The 19,952-nt window shown below is 47.5% G+C and overlaps 1 protein-coding gene across 2 annotated transcripts in view; it reads right to left on the bottom strand.

Moving 5' to 3' along the window:
* The window catches only part of KIF19 (kinesin family member 19), a 46,484-nt gene that overhangs the window by 7,539 nt on the left and 18,993 nt on the right, over positions 1–19,952 (bottom strand). For both annotated transcript variants that reach the window (XM_028714112.2, XM_028714105.2), the window contains exons 3-14: positions 19,428–19,538; positions 17,662–17,749; positions 16,660–16,796; positions 11,511–11,636; positions 9,469–9,663; positions 7,792–7,938; positions 6,481–6,603; positions 5,428–5,575; positions 4,293–4,467; positions 3,907–4,105; positions 3,437–3,707; positions 905–1,026 (exon numbers count right to left, since the gene is read on the bottom strand). In XM_028714112.2, the coding sequence (XP_028569945.2) occupies positions 905–1,026; positions 3,437–3,707; positions 3,907–4,105; positions 4,293–4,467; positions 5,428–5,575; positions 6,481–6,603; positions 7,792–7,938; positions 9,469–9,663; positions 11,511–11,636; positions 16,660–16,796; positions 17,662–17,749; positions 19,428–19,538 (1,842 nt within the window). The remainder of the gene's footprint in view (positions 1–904; positions 1,027–3,436; positions 3,708–3,906; positions 4,106–4,292; positions 4,468–5,427; positions 5,576–6,480; positions 6,604–7,791; positions 7,939–9,468; positions 9,664–11,510; positions 11,637–16,659; positions 16,797–17,661; positions 17,750–19,427; positions 19,539–19,952) is intronic.

The raw sequence follows: 19,952 nt of genomic DNA, 5'->3' as shown, positions 1-19,952 counted from the left end.
GGAAACAAGTTATTAGCTTTGCCCTCTCATTGGATCAACTTTGTTTGCTACACCGCCCTTCATCATAAGACCTCAGGAAAGTTCATAGAAAAAAATACAGGATAAAAACAAGCAAAGAAGTAAAACGAAAGAGCAAAACGATATCCCTCCCTTCCCACAGACACATTTAAAAGGCTGTAGAATATTAATCAGCCCAAGGCCTGGTTGAAGAGGAACTTTTCTACCTGGCGCCTAAAATACATATAATGAAGGTGCCAGGCAAACCTCCCTGGCAAGAGCACTCCACCAATGGGGAGTTGCTACAGAGAAAGCCCTGTTCTCATGTTGCCACCCTCTGGACCTCAGGTGGAGGAGGCACATGAAGAAGGGCCTCAGATAATGAGTGCAGATTCTGGGACGGATTATATGGGAAGAGGCGGTCTTTGAGGTGTTGGGGTCCTGAGCTATTTAAGGCTTTATAGGTCAAAACCAGCACTTTGAGTTGGGCCCAGAAACTAATTGGCAGCCAGAGCATTTGGGCCAGGATTGGTGTAATATGCTCGGCCGCTTGGTTTCTCTGGGTTTTGCCTGCTAATTTATCTTTCTGATTATTTAACGGAGATGCAACAATGAGCCCAAGGATAAACTTGGGGGTGAGGTTGGCTGCCTCTGATTTGGAGGTGGTTAGGTTCAAAAAGCCTTCTGCTTCGTTGTTTAGGCTTGCGCAGAAAGCCTAGTGAGAAACAGGATTCTGGCTAGGTCTGTAGAGCCCCAAAGTTGCCTTACAAGGGCCATGCCAAGCCAAGCATTTCCTGCAGAATGGGACTCATAATAGGTCAGACAGTGTGGTCTTTATAGGTGAAGGCTGGTGCCACCAATGAGTTGTTGCTGTGGATTAGGACAGGACACGGTGGCAGCATGGTACCTTGAGGGCCCGGGAGGCCGCTCGGTCAATGGCAGCAACACGGTCCAAGCCTCCCTCATCCAGCTCATGCAAGTAAGCTTGATACAGTTCTTCTAGGTGGGATGGCACCGACAGCTGAGACTCTGGCAAGAAGAGAGAGGATGGGGAAAGGGTTGCACAATGGACAAGTCAATGCTCCACACATGTTTCAGGTCTAGTCTGCAACAGCGACCATGACCCCTATTAGACGGGTTAGGCAGAATACAAATAAAGGAATGGATGTTCCTTTATGCCACAGGGACTGCGAGAACACTAATTGCCAAAAATTGGGAAAAACAAACAATTCAGACAAAAAATGAGTGGCAAGATAAATTATTTGATTATATTGAATTGTCAGATTGACAGAAGCCATTAGGGGTCAGCCCAAGCAAAAATTTCAAAAAGAATGGGGAAAATATAGAGATTACCTTAAAAAGCAGTGCCCTCAAATTAATATTTGGACTTGTTTCTATTAACTTCTGCAAAATAATGGTATAAAAGTTAAAAACAGAAAGAAAATGTGGTAATAATGAACTAAGAAGGAGACAGTTTACCAAAAAACAAAAAGAGAACCGTGTTGAGGATGAAGGAAGTCAATTGGAAGAAAAGAAGAATTGAAATATTATATATATATATATAGTTTGATCTGTGTAAGTTTCCATACGTTATTATGTTTTATTTGTATTTCTTTGTTGTTTTTTGTTTTTGTTTTTCGATTGTGTATTATTACTTTTATGTTTAGTTCTGTGTATGTGTGTGTGTATGTGTATGTGTTGTAAAACAAACTTAATAAAAATTTGAAATTAAAAAAAAATATAATACAAATAAATCAATGAAAATATCTAAAAAGAAACACAGTCGTATCTCCTGACACAGCCAATAATTTCAAGGTTAACAGAACCACATTCTTCAGCAGTGCCGTACTAAACTCCGTGGAGGCCCTTAGGCAGTCAAAATCTTGGGCCTCGCAAATAATTTCCTAATATGTTTTTGTAATTTTCTTCCAATATTATTTTTGATACATTGTTGTGGGGCTCATAAACTGGTGCATACGCTGCCTATTTGGTAATCCGGCCCTGTTGTTCAGCCCTCAAATGTTTGGGTAAACTGTAAAGGTGGTTTTTTTTAACTCCTCCTGAATGTTACGTAGAACAGCACCACATTATACCATGGGTTCAAAATGGTCTATGAACATAGGCAGTCTGCATCAGATTGATAGAAAGAGTGGAGAGGGAACAAAATGCGAACCCATGCTGTGATTTAAAACATCTCAGGGACATTTCCACACTGGTGTACCTTTCTCACTCACACACACACTGTCAGGGGCTAGACTGAGGAGGAGTGGTGGAGGCTGCCCCCCCCTTCCCTGAACCTTCCTGAGAACAGGAGGACAGTATAGATTTAGAACAGTGGTTGGCAGAAGGCCAGAGTTCAGAGGTTGCAGAAGCTGGGAAAGAGCAACAGCAGAAGGAGGAGAAGCCACAGGCAGAGGAAGGGAGGTGCGGTAGGTGCGACCCGCCCCGGGTGACATCACTGCCCCGCCCCCCTGGGATGCTCGCTGCTCGTGGTTAGCCCCGCCCCTGGGTGCACAAGATGTACACCGCTCCGGGTACCGGAGCACTTTGCTCCGCCTCTGGGAGAAGCCCCAGGGGAGAGACAGCTGACAGACTCAGTGTCTCTGAAAAGCATTCCTGGCACACCCCTCTCCCAGGACCAGGCAGGCATTGAGGGTATTAGAACAGAGAACTCGGCAGCAGAAAGCTCAGATTAGCTGACATAGGAGTGACGTAGAATTGGGGAGACATGGAGGAGTGGGACTTTACTTGGAGCAACGCCATTATATAGGGAAGCAGTGGCATAGCGTGGGGGGTGCAGGGGGGGCCAGCCGCACCGGGCGCAACATCTGGGGGGGCGCGCTCGCACTCGCAGCTCTCTGCCCCTACTAAAATCCACGGGTTAGGGGGCGCAAATTACTTGCCTTGCCCCGGGTGCTGACAACCCACGCTACGCCACTGTAGGGAAGAAGAAGAAGAAGAAGAGTGTGGATTTAATATCCCACTTTATCACTACCTGAAGGAGTCTCAAAGCGGCTAACATTCTCCTTTCCCTTCCTCCCCCACAACAAACACTCTGTAAGGTGAGTGGGACTGAGAGACTTCAGAGAAGTGTGACTAGCCCAAGGTCACCCAGCAGCTGCATGTGGAGGAGCAGGGAAGCGAACCCGGTTCCCCAGATTACGAGTCTACCGCTCTTAACCACTACACCACACTGGCTGCATTCCTTTGCCACTCTCTGTGAATGACTGAATAAATTGCACAGTAAGAGCTTTTATCCTTTCTCTGATTCCCACCGTGGGAGGGATCTGATTCCCTGAAGCCTTACACACACACCCCATTCTCAATTAGTGCAAAAGGTGGGAAATGTGGTTTTCTGCCTGTCCTGGATCGCATGCCCTAGGAATGCAAGGTGCAGCGGATCCCCTACATCTGCACTGAACAGCGGTTGCGGCCGTACCATGGATGATCTGCCGCTGTTCGTGGATGATGCGGTGGCAAAGGCTGCGGTGGCGCTCGAAGCGGCGCACGGTCCGCTCCTGGTGGCGGATGAGGCTGTCCTTCAGCAGGGCCCCCGACTGCATGGCCGTGTTCTCTACCTCCAGCTCGTGGACCTTGCAGAGCAGGCTCAGAACCTCCCGCTGCTCTTCGGAGCTGATGCGCCAGGGCAGAGCCTCTTCCAGCCGGTGCCCACGCTGACGGACCTCCCAGAACCGCCTCTCCAGCTCTGTCTGGCACAGGGGGGAAGTCACACGCCGGGGTCACAGGGGGCCAGCAAAAGCAAGCAGAAGGGCTGCCCAAGAGACTCCTGCTGGCTGCAAACAGCTCAGCCTCAACAGACGCTGCAATCCCCCTGCGGCTGCAACCCTGGGCCCTCATCCCTCTCTTCCCTCGGAGTGGCTATTGCTTGGCTCCTTTGAGCTTCAATACCTTCTGCTTGTGAAGTTTATCCTGCTCCCTCAGGAGGGCTGCAATGTGTTCCCGGGCTAACGTCACTTCCTGCGGCTCCGGCACATCCGACAGGTCGTCCCCAGTGTCGGAGTCCTTCTCGCTTTCATCTTTGCTGTAGCTCTCCTTCCTCTGCTCCTCTCGCCACTTCTGGGCCCGCCGCGCCTTCTCCTGCTCCCAACTGTAGGGCGAGGCGAGTGGGGAAGGAGGAAGGAAGATGCATCAGGGCCCAAGCGCTGGTAAACCCAGCAGTGTTATTTTCCCGCCCTTACTCAGACATGGCAGCCTAGGCTCAGAGCACAGACTCACAGCGAATTCTCTCTCTGAATGTGGGATGGTGCCCTGGCAGCTCTCAGCTCCCTACTTACTCAGCAATAGCCAGGAGGTGGCGAGAACTCTCAATCTGGATCTCCATGTAATTATTCTCTAGCTCCATGAGGTGGCGCCGCACGTCCATTTGTTCCCGGAAGGTGCTGATCAGCTGCTCCCTCAGCTGGTCCATCTCCTGCCTCTCAAAGGGGTTGCCCTGGAGTTGCACTTCAGCTACGATGAACAGCAGGTAGGGAATAAGAACCAATGCAAGGAGTCTGGTCAAAATGTCAAGCAAGAAGACGCTACCAAACACCCCTATTATTTCTCCCTTCCCTCACGTTGTGCTATGAGGGCAACCAAGCTCTCCACTGCACAACTTGCTGCTGCTGTTGTTGTTAGATACACAACAACAACAACAACAACAACAAATTTATTATTTGTACCCCACCCATCTGACTGGGTTGCCCCAGCCACACTGGGCAGCTTCCAGCATATATAAAAACATAATGCAGCCGTAAACATTAAAAACTTCCCTATGCGGGGCTTCCTTCAGGTGTCTTTTAAAGGTTATAGTTACTTCTCTCTTTGACATCTGCTGGAAGGGCATTCCACAGGGAGGGTGCCGCTACAGAGAAGGCCCTCTGCCTGGTTTTCTGTAACCTCACTTCTTGTAGTGAGGGAACCACCAGAAGGCCCTCAGAGTTGGACCTCAGTGTCTGGGCTGAACAATGGGGGTGGAGACACTCCTTCAGGTATACTGAGCCGAGGCCGTTTAGGGCTTTAAAGGTCAGCACCAACACTTTGAATTGTGCTTGGAAATGTACCGGGAGCCAATGTAGGTCTTTCATTCCCTTGGTGTGTCCGGCCTGAATGATTGGGGTGGAGATGCTCTTTAAGGTATACAAGGCCAAAGCCATTTAGGGCTTTAAAGGTCAGCACCAACACTCTCCAAAACCTTCAACACACCGCTGAGCCTATCCTGTTTGGCCTGATGTGTAAAAGCTGAAGGAACTGCAGCCTTTCAGCTACGTTTGAGGGCCACAGGAACATCTTGCCCACCCATCCCATGGCACCTGTTCCCTTTGTACAGGTGTCACTTGGTGAGGCATGAAGCTACCACAGGCATAGGAAGGCTAGAGGCAGGAATGTAAGTGTCCATGTCCTGGCAGAAACATCCCTCGCCTTTCCTACCTTGTATACTGCGGATGTCGGACCGCATTGGGCGTGGCTCTTGCTGTTCAATCTTGCGCTGCAGCCGCTGAATCTCACTACGTAGGTCGGCAATGATACTTGTGTACTGGGCGATGTGATATGAGACATTAAGAAGGTTACGCTTTACCTGCCAAGGGGGGGAGAGGGAATGAGTACTGGAAATCCATGGACACTGTGGCATCCAATTTAAGTTCTCTTAAATTGCTAGATGTGGGAGGAAAACTGAAGGACATTCCACCAACATTACATATTATATAAATGTTATGTGGAAGGTACTAAATGGGAAGACTGGAGACATCAGTGGTGGTGTGAAAACATACCGGTATGTAGGGAACCTTGATGAAAGTCTGGATAATATTTTGTGAGGGGAGAACAGTTAGAAGGTTGCTAGACTGGAAATGCAGGATACGGGTGTTTTTCTACCCCCCCCCTCATTTTTTCTAGAAGGACATAAGTGCAACACCATCAGATGAAACCAGTGGTCCATCTAGTGTAGTATCCTGTCAATCATATAGCTGCCATGCTCTGAAAAGAGATGTCCTGTATGATATAAAACTGTCATTTCCTGGAGCAAGTCTTGTTCCCTACAATTGTGTGTCAATCTGAGAATGGTTCCAGCATTTAGGATGCTCAGGACTGGAGGACTAAAGGATTGGTTTGGCTCTGGTGGAACAACTAGAATGTCCACCCAGTGGCGTAGCGTTTTGCCCCGGGCACAAAATTGTTAGGGGTGCAAAATTGCAACACCCGGCGCTGCCTCAATACAGGTGCACACTTCCATCACTGGGCTCCACTGAAAATGGATTCTCCAGGCAAACCAAGAAGTGAGCACTCCAGACAACGGAACAACTCTTCTTATTTCTGTGGCTGCAGTCCCCTGGGTGACACAGATGTCATTTCCCATTCATGCTCTGCACAGCCCCGGGCTCTGGAAACCCACGCTATGCCACTGTGGCCACATAAGAGAGAAGTTAGAAATCTAGGAAGTGGAAGAACTTTTAGAGAAAGGGTGTGGGGTCTGGGGGATCCTACCGTGGTGCGGATGCTCTTGGCACGCTCTGCATAGGTCAGGGTGCTGCGTGACTCCTCAAAGGAACTGCTGGCAGGGCTGATGTGAGCAATCATTACCGTTCGGCTGTTCCCGCCTAGTGAATCCTAGGATTAGGGAGCAAAGTTGTAGGTCTTAACATAGGAGCCAGGACTCTTGACACAGAAGAGGACAAACCAGCCAGATCAGGAAGAGTAGAGGAGCAAGTGGCAGAGCCAGACACTGGGCTCCACACTAAACCTGAGCTGGACAGCCAAGAACTTTCTAAGCCAAAGCCACCCTAGATTGGGGTGCATGCACCACAGAACAGTGCTCCTAGAGCCATATTCCCTTTCCCCTGGTTCCACCGACACCAGGGGCCTCATCTCCCCAAAGTCTGCTTACTAATATAAGGAATACTCAAGATGGTAGCTGAGTGAGAGGCTACAGGATGTCCAGGACAAAGGACTAACCCAGTGTTTCCCAAGCTTGGGTCTCCATCTGTTTTTTCAGCTACAATTCCCATCATCCCTGACCAATGGTCTTGCTAGCGAGGGATGATGGGAGTTGTAGTCCCAAGGCAGCCGGAGACCCAAGTTTGGGAAACATGGGACTATGCCTTTGTCTCTTAACTCTTCAGGAAGGGTACAGAGCCTGATACATGGAAGTCTGGCCTAAGAGGAATGAAAGGTTTCATTTGAGTTCCAAATCTTGTAAGTGCAAGTTGTTTGCTTGGAGTGATATAAAGCCTTGCAACTCCATCCTGACCCTACTTGCCATGGCACCCTCGGGTGTTGATCACATGTCACGGCCTCCACTCAAGGGCAAGATTGGGCACTGTGGTCCTGTCATCCCACCCAGCCTACTTTGAGGGACGTTTGGTTCCTAATATGAGAGGACTAGGGAAGGAACTAAATGTTGTGGCAAATATGAGGCTATCAACAATACCAAACCCACCTTGAATTTTTCCACTTCCTCCCACCTCTGTCACCTTAAGAACAACACCACTGTCCCTTTGTTTCCTTGACCACAGCCACCAAATATGCTATGTTTTTTTCTTCCCCACCCCACAGGAGACAAAAGAAAACTCTGTGGTGTGGGGCGGTGGGTAGCGAGAACCAGACTGCCGCCATTTTGTTGTTGTTGTTGTTAAGCAGAAGGACTACAATTCAATGCACACTGGCATGAAATCCTTCCCCGCAAGCCAACCTTGCCTCGTGAACGTGTGAGAGAGAAGATATCATTTCATTCAGGCTATGCCCACCTTGTATGATTAGGCACCTTCCTTGCCAGCCCTACCCCGCAGGCAGACCTACCTTTAAGAGGCGGGTGAGCTTGCTATCCCGGTAATTGACATACTTGACCCCTGCCCTGTCACTGAGCGCATTGATGCAGTTGCCAAGGGCCAGCAGGGAGCGGTTGATGTGAGCCCCTTCCTTCATTCGCTTCCCGCGGTTCTGCGTCTGTGGGAGAAGGAGAGTAGGAGGGACACAAGAATGGAATCGTTGTTCCGAGAAAAACCAAGCAGGGGGCACGCTGAGACGTTTTCTTCGGCTGCAATTTTGAGAGTGGGTTGGAATCTCTTGCCCTCGTCTTCGCTGTGCTCTCTTGTGCCCTCGACTCCAGCTTTCAAGCTTCTTCCAAAGCAGCAGTCTCAGGAAGGAAAGAATGCCACTCCTCTCCTCATTTTAACCCCTTTCAAGCCCCCCTTCAGACAGGACACCCATAGTGTGTAGAGGGACCAGAATGAACTCAGTGGCCCCAGACCCATTGCTGGCTGTACCCCTCCTCACACCGGCCTTCACATATTTAGCAATTGCAATAATAACAATAATAATTTTTATTTATACCCCGCCCTCCCCAGCCAGAGCGGCTCAGGGCGGCTAACACCAATAAAATCACAGTAAAAACGTAATAGGGGGAAAAGAGAGGGGGCGGGAAAAACACCAATTTAAAATACAGGTTAAAATGCAATTTAAAATGCAGCCTCATTTCAAAGTAGCTGATAAATCAAGACCATAAGGGGAGGGAAACATAAGGGTCAGACCGAGTCCAAACCAAAGGCCAGTTGGAACAGCTCTGTCTTGCAGGCCCTGCGGAAAGATGTCAAGTCCCGCAGGGCTCTAGTTTCTTGTGACAGAGCGTTCCACCACATCGGGGCCAGTGCTGAAAAGGCCCTGGCTCTGGTTGAAACCAATCTAACCTCCTTGAGGCTCGGGACCTCCAGAGTATTGTTATTAGTGGACCTTAAGGTCCTCCACGGGGCATACCAGGTGAGGCAGTCCCGTAGGTACGTGGGTCTTAAGGTCTTAAGCGGACTTTTTAAGCGTTCCCCCTTCAGAGCCTGCCTTATCATGGTTCCCGATTGAGAGGAGGCCCATTAAGTTCATTCAGGCAAACAGAAAAAAGCCCCTTCAGCTCTTCGCACTAAACATGGGACACTTGGGAGTGGAGCAGGCAAACCTGGCACACACACAAAGATTTGGGGGTGGGGCCGATGTGCCCATTCCTCTACACACTTTGGCCCTCACATGTTCAGGCTGAGCACCAGAGGGCTTCAATGACAATGCTCAGGAAATACGTAGCCTCCAGAACAACCCCGTAGGCCAGTGTTTCCCAAACTTGGATCTCCAGCTGTTTTCGGACTACAAGTCCCATCATCCTTGACCTTGCTAGCTAGGGATGATGGGAATTGTAGTCCAAAAACAGCTGGAGACCCAAGTTTGGGAAACATTGCCCTAGACCAGGGGTAGGCAACCTAAGGCCCGGGGGCCAGATGCAGCCCAATTGCCTTCACAATCCGACTTGCGGAAGGTCCAAGAAGCAGAATGTGTGCTTTTATTTATTTAAGTAGAATGTTTGCTTTTATTTATCTGGCCCACCACATGGTCTGAGGGAAGGTGGACTGGCCCACAGCTGAAAAAGGTTGCTGACCTGACCCCTGCCCTAGACTAACTCCTCCTGACGAGAAGCCTGCCCCTTTCTGCTCGTACCTGAGAGGCCCGCTCCGAGCCAGCTAAGTCGATCATGAAGAGCCGCCCGACGCGCACCTCCTGCATAATATTCTTGACGCGGCTCTTCTGGCGCACGGTGACCTGTAGCACAGCATGGGAGCGCGAGGAAGTCCGGTTGGCCGCCGTGGGCTCCTGGGTACGCTGCTTGTTGCCTTTCATCAACAACTGCATGATCTGCAGGGAAGGGAAACAGCGGAAGGCACAAAGGCATCCTTCTTAAAATGGACAGGGAACCTGTGGCCCAATAGATGTTGGACTCCGACTCCCATCAACTCCCGCCAGCATGGTCAATGGTCAGGGATGATGGGAGCTGTAGTCTAGGAACACCTGACGTTCCAAAGTTTTGCCACCTCAATGTTAAATTGAGCCATGGATATTGTTGACAGGAGGCTTACTTAAACTCTGGCCATTCTGCGACACTGGAAACAGAGAGGATTAAGGAACCGCAGATAAAAGAACAAGTTTATTCTGGCCTGCAGACCTCTTGGTCACTGTTCACACAAACAAAGGCCAATATTCAGCTGGACGTGTCTGTAGGCATTCTTTAGAAATGTCCATCCTACCTCCTCCATATTGTTCCCATATCAGACTTACAAGAACCCCAACATTTCTCATTGTGGGAAATTATTTTGACTGAAGTCGTAAGACAACATCCCAGAGTTTCTCCTTTCTTTCTGCTTTCTGCTCTCTCCTGAGTGGACCAGAGGTAGTAATATTTCATAGCAATATTTACATGAACAGACACTTCAGGAACAGGACTCTATAGGAATAGGAGTCTACACTCCTCTTCCCTCCTCTTCCCTCAACTCAGAAAAGTGCAGAAACTGAAAATATTAAAGGTTTTGTAAGAGCGAAGCCACTACCTGTTGGATGATGAGAAGATGCCCCACAGGTGGTGAGAGCACAAAATGGAGTCATCAGGGAAAGACATAAGGAGGTAAAGCTCATGAGAATTGTTATGGGGATTTGGGGGGGCCGAGGACCAAAGAAAAGGAGGAACATCCTGGGAAACAGAAGGGGGAAGGGGACACCCCAACAACTCTGAGAAATGGATCTGTTTCTGGTTGGCCAAAACCTAAACAGTCGTTTTCCTCAGGTGGGGGGAAAAGCAGCAATACCACACTTTTAAAGCACCCATCAAAGGATTCTCAGAACTGTAATTTTTTAACGGTGTTATAGGTCTGTAAAGAGTAAACTACAATTCCCAGGATTTTTTTGGGAAATCTGTTTTAATTCTGTCATGTGTACGTAGCCCAAGTCTTCTAAGGCTGCACTCCTATGCTCATTTATCTGGAAGTAGGCCCAACTGAGCACAGCAAGACTTTCAGGTAAACATGCTGGTCCATTCCTCAAAACCACAGCATCTGCTGTTGCCAGGAAGTAATGGGCTGATCTCTTTCTCCTCTTAGCCAGTATCCAGGAAAGAATATTGAATTTCTTGTTCCATCACTGCTAACGTTTCTCCCCTCCTGCCTCGAAAAACTAAATCCAAATGCAAATAAGAATAACCTTTTCAAACTCAGCCTTAATGCTTGTCTCACCTCTTCATAAGCAGCAGAACAAACAATTGGGTTGACTAATATGGTTTTACTCTCTAGCAACAAAAACACAAATACAGAATAATTTTAAAAAAGGGGGGGAGAGGGTCGGATTATTTGTGGGCCATTAACCACGATGCTATGTGGGGATGCTGCACTGACAGCGTCCCTAACAACAAGGGCAAAACATGCAATCCTGGTCACAGAAGGAATGAAGAAGCTGAGATAGATGTACCAATGGTCTTGTCCAAGGCTACCCATTGTTGGCAATGTCATTCAGTACTGTAGGGCTATTCAGTATCGGGATCTTCAGTTAGAATTATCTCCAGCTTGCCGTGGTGATAGGTACACAATTATGGCAGGCTCTTTCAGAACATAAAATTCATAACCGGGATCACTATCCTGTAAAACTGCATTTGGCAGCAGCGAAATTTATGGCTTCCTGCTCCTCCCCCGTTGTATAATTGGTATATTCCCATTCACCTCCTTAGCGTTGATGGTGGACACTTCCGTGATGCCAGCCACTTGGATTATCCCTTTGGAATCTTCACGCAAATCCAGGTAGCCCAGGGAAGGGTTCAGCAGGTCCCGGATCATCTCATTGTAGATCTAGAGGGGGGAAGTAAGAGGGGCTGAAGGACCATTGCAAGCAGCTTAGCTATCTTTTAGCAGGTTCTAGAAGGCACCAATATGGGAGCCTAGGACTTGCCGATCAGAAGGTTGGCGGTTCGAATCCCCGCAACGGGGTGAGCTCCCGTTGCTCGGTCCCTGCTCCTGCCAACCTTGTTGGCATGCAGAGGGCCGGGAGGCCAGCAGGCTAGCCCCGGCTGGGCCGTCTCCTTCCAGTGGCCCAGTGCAAAGACCATCACCTCTGCTCTGACATAAATCAGCGACCTGGGCTTACTCAGCCAGGGCACACTATCAGCAGATCGAACTGCGCACACAGAATAGGCGTGAGGCTTGTGGAAGCATACTACAACTACAGATTTATTAATCATAAATCAGGACAAAGAAACATGTCGTCTCTCTCTCATGTCGTCTCAGAGAGAACAGCTAAAAGCAAAAGCTATACACAAACAGAAGTTCCCAGCATACTGTGCTGGAATGTAAACGGACATGTGACACGTAACAATCCCATACCTGTTCCTTAAGGTGGATTAGAAATGTCAACAGCCCTGCCCCTTAAAGCCCCCCCCCCAAATATTTTCTGTACTTTTGCAAGCCACAGGAATTCCCCATGCCCGATGATACCTCGCTCTTGTTTGTGAGTGCTCCCAATTTGGCTTCATAAGCAAGAGCATCAGAAACAGACGGGATGATTTGCAGTGTTGATATCTATCTTTCCATGCCGTGGCCTTGACTACGATGCAAGTGTGCTGATTTATTACTTCCTTGTTCTGCCCAGAGCATCTGGCAGTATTTTCTCTTTTGGGTGCAAGAGAGGAACAAATGAACTATATACGTTGGCAAAAGAAATGTTTATTAGAACCTTCTTCCCCTTGCATGCACCTCACAAGTAGGTAAGATGTCACTCTTGTCTCCCACAAGGGTCTGCCTATGGCTGCAGCACTGGCTATTAGAATCGGACACAAGGTCACTGAGAAGCTAGATCTCAGAGCCACATTTGAGAACTGCTTCAAACTCTGCTCCCCACATTCTCTCCCCAACAGGGACCCTGGAATCATAGCTGCAATTGCTTGTTGGGCCATAGAAGGCTCCATTCAAAATGACACTCCACCTGAATTGCTGTGTTAGCTTAAAAGCAAGCAAGGAAACAACCCTGAAAACCACTGCTGGCCATGACTCCTTGCGGATACCTCCCATCAAACCTACAGTAAATGTCAGGATTCCTGGAATTGGCCATTAATGCGTCAGGCAATCAATAAATTCAATACCAGAAGTGTCAATAAGGACTGCATTAGAGCTGTCTCTCCTGCTGGCATCCAATTTGCTCTAGAAAGTTAAGGATGCAGTCTAAGACCTTATTCACATTATTGTTCTGCCTATAGCCTGTAGCAAGGCAGTAGCACAGATACTTCTGCCATGTATCGAAGTCAGTTTGGATCAACTTGGAAGAGGTTTGGGCTAAAGGCAGTGGACAACAGACACGTGCAGGTGCCCCACTCAATGTCTGAAAACAAAACAAGACCCTATGGTTTCCATGGGTTCAATATTCTGAATAAGCATTGAGAGTGAGCCTTTCTAAGCCCCTGCGGAAGGAAGAAGCCTCAGCCAAAGAAGATAAAGAAGAAGACTGGCAAAATAAATTACTGAATTATGCAGGACAAATTATTACAAAAAAGGGGTAACTGTTTAATGCATTTTTTTAAGCTTTGTGTATAGATTTTTACATTAGTATAACTTTTAAAAATCACTTGTAATAAGATGAAAAAGGTTTTAAAATTGGATTGTTACGTATATAAGGTTTTATGGACGTGCATGAACAAGTATATTATAAAGGAACCAAGAGGGGGAGTGGAGGGTAGTCGACCAAAAAAAATTTGTGGTTTAAAAATTTGGTTATGATCCACCCCCTTTTTTCCCTTTTGTTATTTTTGAAAAATAAAAAAATGTTATTAAAAAAAGAGAGAGAGTGAGCCTTTCGAGACATGGTATACAATGAAACCTCAGTTGTCGAATGCTTTGGAAGCTGAACAATTCGAAACCCGAACACTGACAATCTGGAAGTGAATGCTTCAGTTTTCGGATGCGCCTCAGAAGTTGAATGGCTTCTGAGGTGAGCTTCTCCATTTTTAAAAAGGAATTTGGCGACCGGCAATTGTGCCTTAGTTGTCAAACATTTCGGAAGTCGAATGGTCTTCCGGAATGGATTTTGTTTGACAACCAAGGTTCCACTGTATAATGAAATTAAGAAAAAAATTCAAGTGACTTTTCCCTAGAGTTGCCATATTTCAAAAGTTGTTGAAGAATAGTAATAATAATACATTGGTACCTTGGGTTACATACGCTTCAGGTTACATACGCTTCAGGTTACAGACTCCGCTAACCCAGAAATAGTACCTCGGGTTAAGAACTTTGCTTCAGGATGAGAACAGAAATCGTGCGGCGGCGGCGAGTGGCAGCAGGAGGCCCCATTAGCTAAAGTGGTGCTTCAGGTTAAGAACAGTTTCAGGTTAAGAACAGACCTCTGGAATGAATTAAGTACTTAACCTGAGGTACCACTGTAGTAGTAGTAGTAGTAGTAGTAGTAGTAATAATAATAATAATAATTTTGCCAAAGTTGTTGAGTTTTGTTGTTTTCATGGAAAATTGTTGTTTTTATGTTGTTTTATGGAAAATCAGCAAAAATGAAACTACTGAAATGTGAATTTCCTGGACATTTTGCCGATTTCTGCCCAGACACTGCTTCCAACTGCAATATTCTGGATATGTCCAGGAAATTCCAGGTGTATGGCAACCCTGCTTTTCCCAAGAGGCCAGAATCCTTCCTGCCTGGGGACACTAGACAGCGAAATCCCAAAGAAAGCCTCAATGGTATTTAGGTATGTGACTACAGTGACAAGGATTCTCTTATGCTCAGAAATGGAAGGAGGAGAGAGAAGACCCTCAAAGGAAGAACGGCTGATAAAAAAATATTGGAATACGCAGAGATGGCAAAATTGATGGCACTGATAAAAGACACAAATTTAGAATCTTTTAAAGAAGACTGAAAACCATTTCTAGTGTATATAAAAAGTTATTTCCATATGCAAAGACCATATGGGTTGAATTTGGAATATAACTGTTGAGTAACAAATGTAACTTTCTATATGTGAAAAGATAAAATATTCTTTTTTAAAAAAAAAAGAGAGAGAGAGTGAATTGATTTGAGGAACAGAGGCTACTGAGAGCTGGGTTCTTGCATAGAGGGGATGCTATAAGCAAAGATAGGCAGATGATGGCTAATGTCCTTTGCCTTCTCTTCCTTTCTCCACCCACAACTGCCAAACCCCAGTTGTCTCTTAAAGTTGGAAAGAAGAACAAAGGGACTACCGCACTCATGTCCCAGTGGTGCTTTTCCAGTCTCTTAGCTTTATTGCTGGTTGTTCCAAGCTGCTAATGAGTGTCAATATTATACTAGCCTGAGTCCTGGTGTGTTGCCAAGGTGATTATCTGCACCCAGGACCTTGTGCACACCAGCCATAAAGGCAGAAGGATGGGGGGGGGGGGAGCTGCTAGAGAAGAGTCATGGTATGGGGTACAGGAAGGGGTAGGAACACTTGAGACAACATCAAGATTTCAAGGCGGGGGTGTGTGTGCTTCGGTTGTGAAGGCAATCTTTCCCACGCAAGTGTTTAAGGCGGAAGGCATGCGCATCATCACGACAATGTGAAAGTAAGTACAGTGGTACCTCTAGTTAAGAACTTAATTCGTTCTGGAGGTCCGTTCTTAACCTGAAACCGTTCTTAACCTGAGGTACTACTTTAGCTAATGGGGCCTTCCGCCGCCGGAGCACGATTTCTGTTCTCATTCTGAGGTAAAGTTCTTAACCCAAGGTACTATTTCTGGGTTAAAAAAGGTAAAGGGACCCCTGACCATTAGGTCCGGTCGTGACCGACTCTGGGGTTGCGGCGCTCATCTTGCTTTATTGGCCGAGGGAGCTGGCATACAGCTTCTGGGTCATGTGACCAGCATGACTAAGCCACTTCTGGTGAACCAGAGCAGCACGCGGAAACGCCGTTTACCTTCCCGCCAGAGCGGTACCTATTTATCTACTTGCACTTTGATGTGCTTTCAAACTGCTAGGTGGGGAGGAGCAGGGACTGAACAACAGGAGCTCACCCCGTCACGGGGATTCAAACTGCTGACCTTCCGAACGGCAAGCCCTAGGCGGTAGTGGAGTCTATAACCTGAAGCATCTGTAACCCAAGGTACCACTGTATGCCTTTGCCACCCAGCTTCAGTGTAGCTCTGCTGCTTGTGTACATTTTGGAAGGATGTGCTTCAGCAAAATCTCCAGCTTGTTACTTGCACATTCCACTGTAAGCAAGGAACAACTATGTGGGAAGTAGCTTTAACTCGGGACGCACCTCAAAAACAGTTGTGTGACTCAGCGCACAGGAAATGGGAAACGAAACAGCATTATCGGGCAGCGATTCCCCTCCAGGTCTGGGCCACGATGGCTAGCTCATCAAGCTTTCTGTGGGCACCTTTGGAATTTGGACAGAGCGCTATGGGCACCCCCACTCTGGTGTTACTCCCCTCCCCCCATTTCCCTAAGTCTCTTCCCTCCTTGCCCTGGGCAGATAGAAAAACAGAAAATATCTGTGCACACACATATTCTTTGATTTCCCATGCAGTCTAGGTAAAAGCTGGATCCTGTATGATTAAAACTGATCTTCCTTCATTTGCATTATTTTGCATAGCCCTCACCCAGTCCCCATCAAAATATAAATTACATTGGTGGACCATGCAGTAAAAATAAATAAACAGATGTGGTTCTTGCCGGCACCATAAAATACTGACCCAAGATCAACATAATTTTTACATAGGGTGACAACTGGCGTAGGGGAGAGATTTGTGGGGACCAGGAGAAGACTTCAATGGTGCCCTTGTGCCCATGGGCGCCATGCTGACAACTCCAGAGATAGGCCATCTTTTGCACCCCCACCCTGCTTTCAAGGTGACCCACCTCCAAATAGGACATAGACACCTTGTAGTCCATGTCATCACTGGTCTCCTCGATAGCACGGAAGAGGTCGTTGAGCGTTCGCACATAAATGCCAGGTTCATTGTCTGTGCCAAGCATGGTATAGGTCTTTCCACAGCCTGGAGGCGAGAGGAAAGTAGGGAAAGGATGAATTGGTAACATGTTTCCAGTTTAGGGCCACCCAAAGTTGGATATCCATCTTATTAGGTTTCTTCTTGAAAGGAGCACTTTGCTCCTTAAGCTCTTTCCTTCCTAACAAAGGTCGTTTTCAATATATTAAAAACCACTGGTCAAGATGAACTGTATCAACCTACATAATAAATGGATTTCTGGATGTCCAGCTCCTCACCTTCTGTGTTCAGAAAAGCACAGGGACAAGACTATGGAGGCTAACATGTCTTTTATGGAACAGGGACAAGTCTTATCTGGAACGAATATGGTGTGCTGGAATTAAGATGAGAAGATAGTACAAATTGGACTTTGCTCAAGGATGTGCAAGGGCGTTTGCACTACTTTTGTGCTTTGGATTTGCTCTGCTGTTAGCCAAAGGATGGTTTTCTAACGGTAATGTGGTGCGCTTGAAAAACCACCACACAGAAGTGGACAAGGCCCTTGTTTCATTAACATAGGGTGCTTGCAGGCTTGAGATCAGAGGTCATGTCTTTTATTTGTTTTTTGGGATGCTCACACAAATCTGCTCTCAGGCTTCCTCTCTCCGACTCCCTCTTCCCTGTCTAGATCCGGAGTCACTCCTCTTAGAGCCATTACTTCGAATTCAGCCCTGGGTCCAGAAATGGCTTCTTTTGACCCTTCCTCACACATGGAGAATAGAGCCTGGGGCCCCATATGAGAGGGAGCAGTTCTGAGGCTTGTCCCATTGCTTTCGGAACTAAAACAGTCCATGCCTAGAGCAGCCTATAGACCTTGGTTCCTACAGTGAGAAGAGACGGTGTCTCACGTTCCCATATGAGCCTGTTTTCTTACCAGTGGGGCCATAGGCAAAAACAGTAGCGTTGTAGCCAGAGATGACACCTTCAATGAGGCCTTTGGTGGTGGCACGGTAGACCATATCCTGAAAGAGGAGGGGAACAGAAGAGGGTAGCAAAGGAACATCCTGCTTCCAGGAAGGCAGTGGAAACAAATAGCTCAATATGAGTCAGCAGGTGGCAATGAACTTTGACTTTTCTCTAACACCACCTGCTCTTTGCTGCTTCCAGCATAGTATAACAGAGCCCTCCAAAGGCAAGAAGAAACGGCATTCCTTAAGGCAGCTATTTAGCCATGAATCTGAGTTCGTTTTATGTGGTTTAGCCTTTATCATCGTCTTTTTAAAATAAAGCTTATGATGCTGTTTAAATTTACTGAGTAAACGGCCTCAGTCCTGTATGTCTGAAGGAGCGTCTCCACCCCCATCGCTCAGCCCAGACACTGAGGTCCAGCTCCAAGGGCCCTCTGGTGGTTCCCTCACTGTGGGAAGAGAAGTTACAAGGAGCCAGGCAGAGGGCCTTCTTGGCAGTGGCGCCCTCCCTCTGGAATGCCTTCCCACCAGATGTCAAGGAGATAAAGAACGACACAACTTTTAGGAGGCATCTGAAGGCAGTTTTTAATGTCTGATGTTTGGTTATGTTTGCATATGCATTGGAAGCTGCCCAGAGTGGCTGGGGCAACCCAGCCAGATGGGCGGTGTATAAATAATAAAATTATTATTCTTAATAAGCAAACAAACTGGGATCCAGAGCCAGCCCAATTGGAGACAACACAAGTGATCTCTTGGTGCATCCATTTTTGGGGGGATGTCCTGAAGGAGTATTGTGGCAACCGAAAAAGAATGCCCAGGGGTGCCTCCAAGCTCAGAGAGGAGGCTGGATGCAGCCCTCAGATCACACAGTGCGACTGCACAATATCATGGGCAGGATCTACCAGGCTCTGTTTAAGGGAACACTTAAGACTAAAGTTCCCAGGATTCTTTGGGGGAAGCATTGACTCATAAGGTGGAATAAACATTGACTCTTAAGGTAGAATAAGAGTGCTCTAATTGATGGCGTGGAGGTGGCCTTGTAGTCACGTGCTCTCAGTCACTTCCATCCCACAATGTTCTCTCCTTACTCACTGCTCCTTCTCCATCTCAGCCCCTTACCACCTCTCACTTCAGGAGGAAGAACTGGCAAGATGAATGGCAGATCTCACTCAAGGAGCTCCAATTTCACGGCAACGTGCAAATTAGCTTGAAATGGAGCCTGGTGAAAGGGGAGCTTGTGGTTTGGCCCAGGCATGCCACCTGCCACCACACCTGAGACAGGTTGGAAGGCAAGGCTGGGATGTCAGAGGTGCCTTAGAGCTGGGACCATACGTTTTACGGCAGATCCGTGTAACACTCCCCCAGTTATCTTTCCTAATCAAAAGCAGCTCTGGGGAGGTTGTGATTGGGAACTGAGGAACAGGGAGGAATTGAGTAACCCTTTTTCCTCTGGGAATTTCCCCACTCGTAAGCTTCGCAGCTGGTTTTTTTATTTGTGCAGGGGAAAAGATAAGGGTACTTTACATTTCTTCTGTTGGGTGAAAAGGGGGAGGGTGATTCAGAACAGAAAAAAACACCCACCCCCACCTCCCTTGGGAAATATTTAGCTCTTCCACCCCAGCATCCCTTGGATCAGCCAGGAAACCAATGCATGTGCCTATCGCCACATCACATGTACTTTGGGCTCAGGTCCCTGGGTAACTAGGTATGCATGTTCGTCTGACTTATTTACCTGGGTAGCAGCAAAATCAAAGGCTACATCAAACATATAGGACTTCTCTCGTGAGCGGTTGGCGCGGAGCACGTCATCAGGGTCCTCCATTGGGTCCATCAGAACGACCATCTGCAAAAGAAAAAGAAAAAGGTGATGGGATCTTTTTGATACACATTACACTGGAGAAATGGAAGCAAACCGCAAGGAAGCAGTTGGAAAGAGGAAGAGAAAATGTGTGCACCAGTTCTTACTCGGCCCAGAGGAGAGTCACCCTGCTGCCAAGGCTAGCCACTGTTTCCAAATCCCAAATCTTTCCAGAGTACAGTGGTACCTTGGTTCTCAAACACCTTGGTACTCGAACAACTTGGAACCCAAACACTGCAAACCCAGAAGCAAGTGTTCCGATTTGCAAACTTTTTTTCAGAAGCCGAACGTGCTCCGTTTTGAGTGTTATGCTTCCGATTTGAGTGCCACACTTCCGTTTTGAGTGTTATCCTGAGATCTGACTGTTATTGCTATTTATTTAGCATTTCTGTGACTCTT

Source organism: Podarcis muralis, chromosome 2, assembly GCF_964188315.1.
Source record: "Podarcis muralis chromosome 2, rPodMur119.hap1.1, whole genome shotgun sequence".
Classification (NCBI taxonomy): domain Eukaryota; kingdom Metazoa; phylum Chordata; class Lepidosauria; order Squamata; family Lacertidae; genus Podarcis; species Podarcis muralis.
The sequence above is the reverse complement of the archived record's forward strand: the minus strand, read 5'-3'. Positions and strand labels throughout refer to the sequence as shown.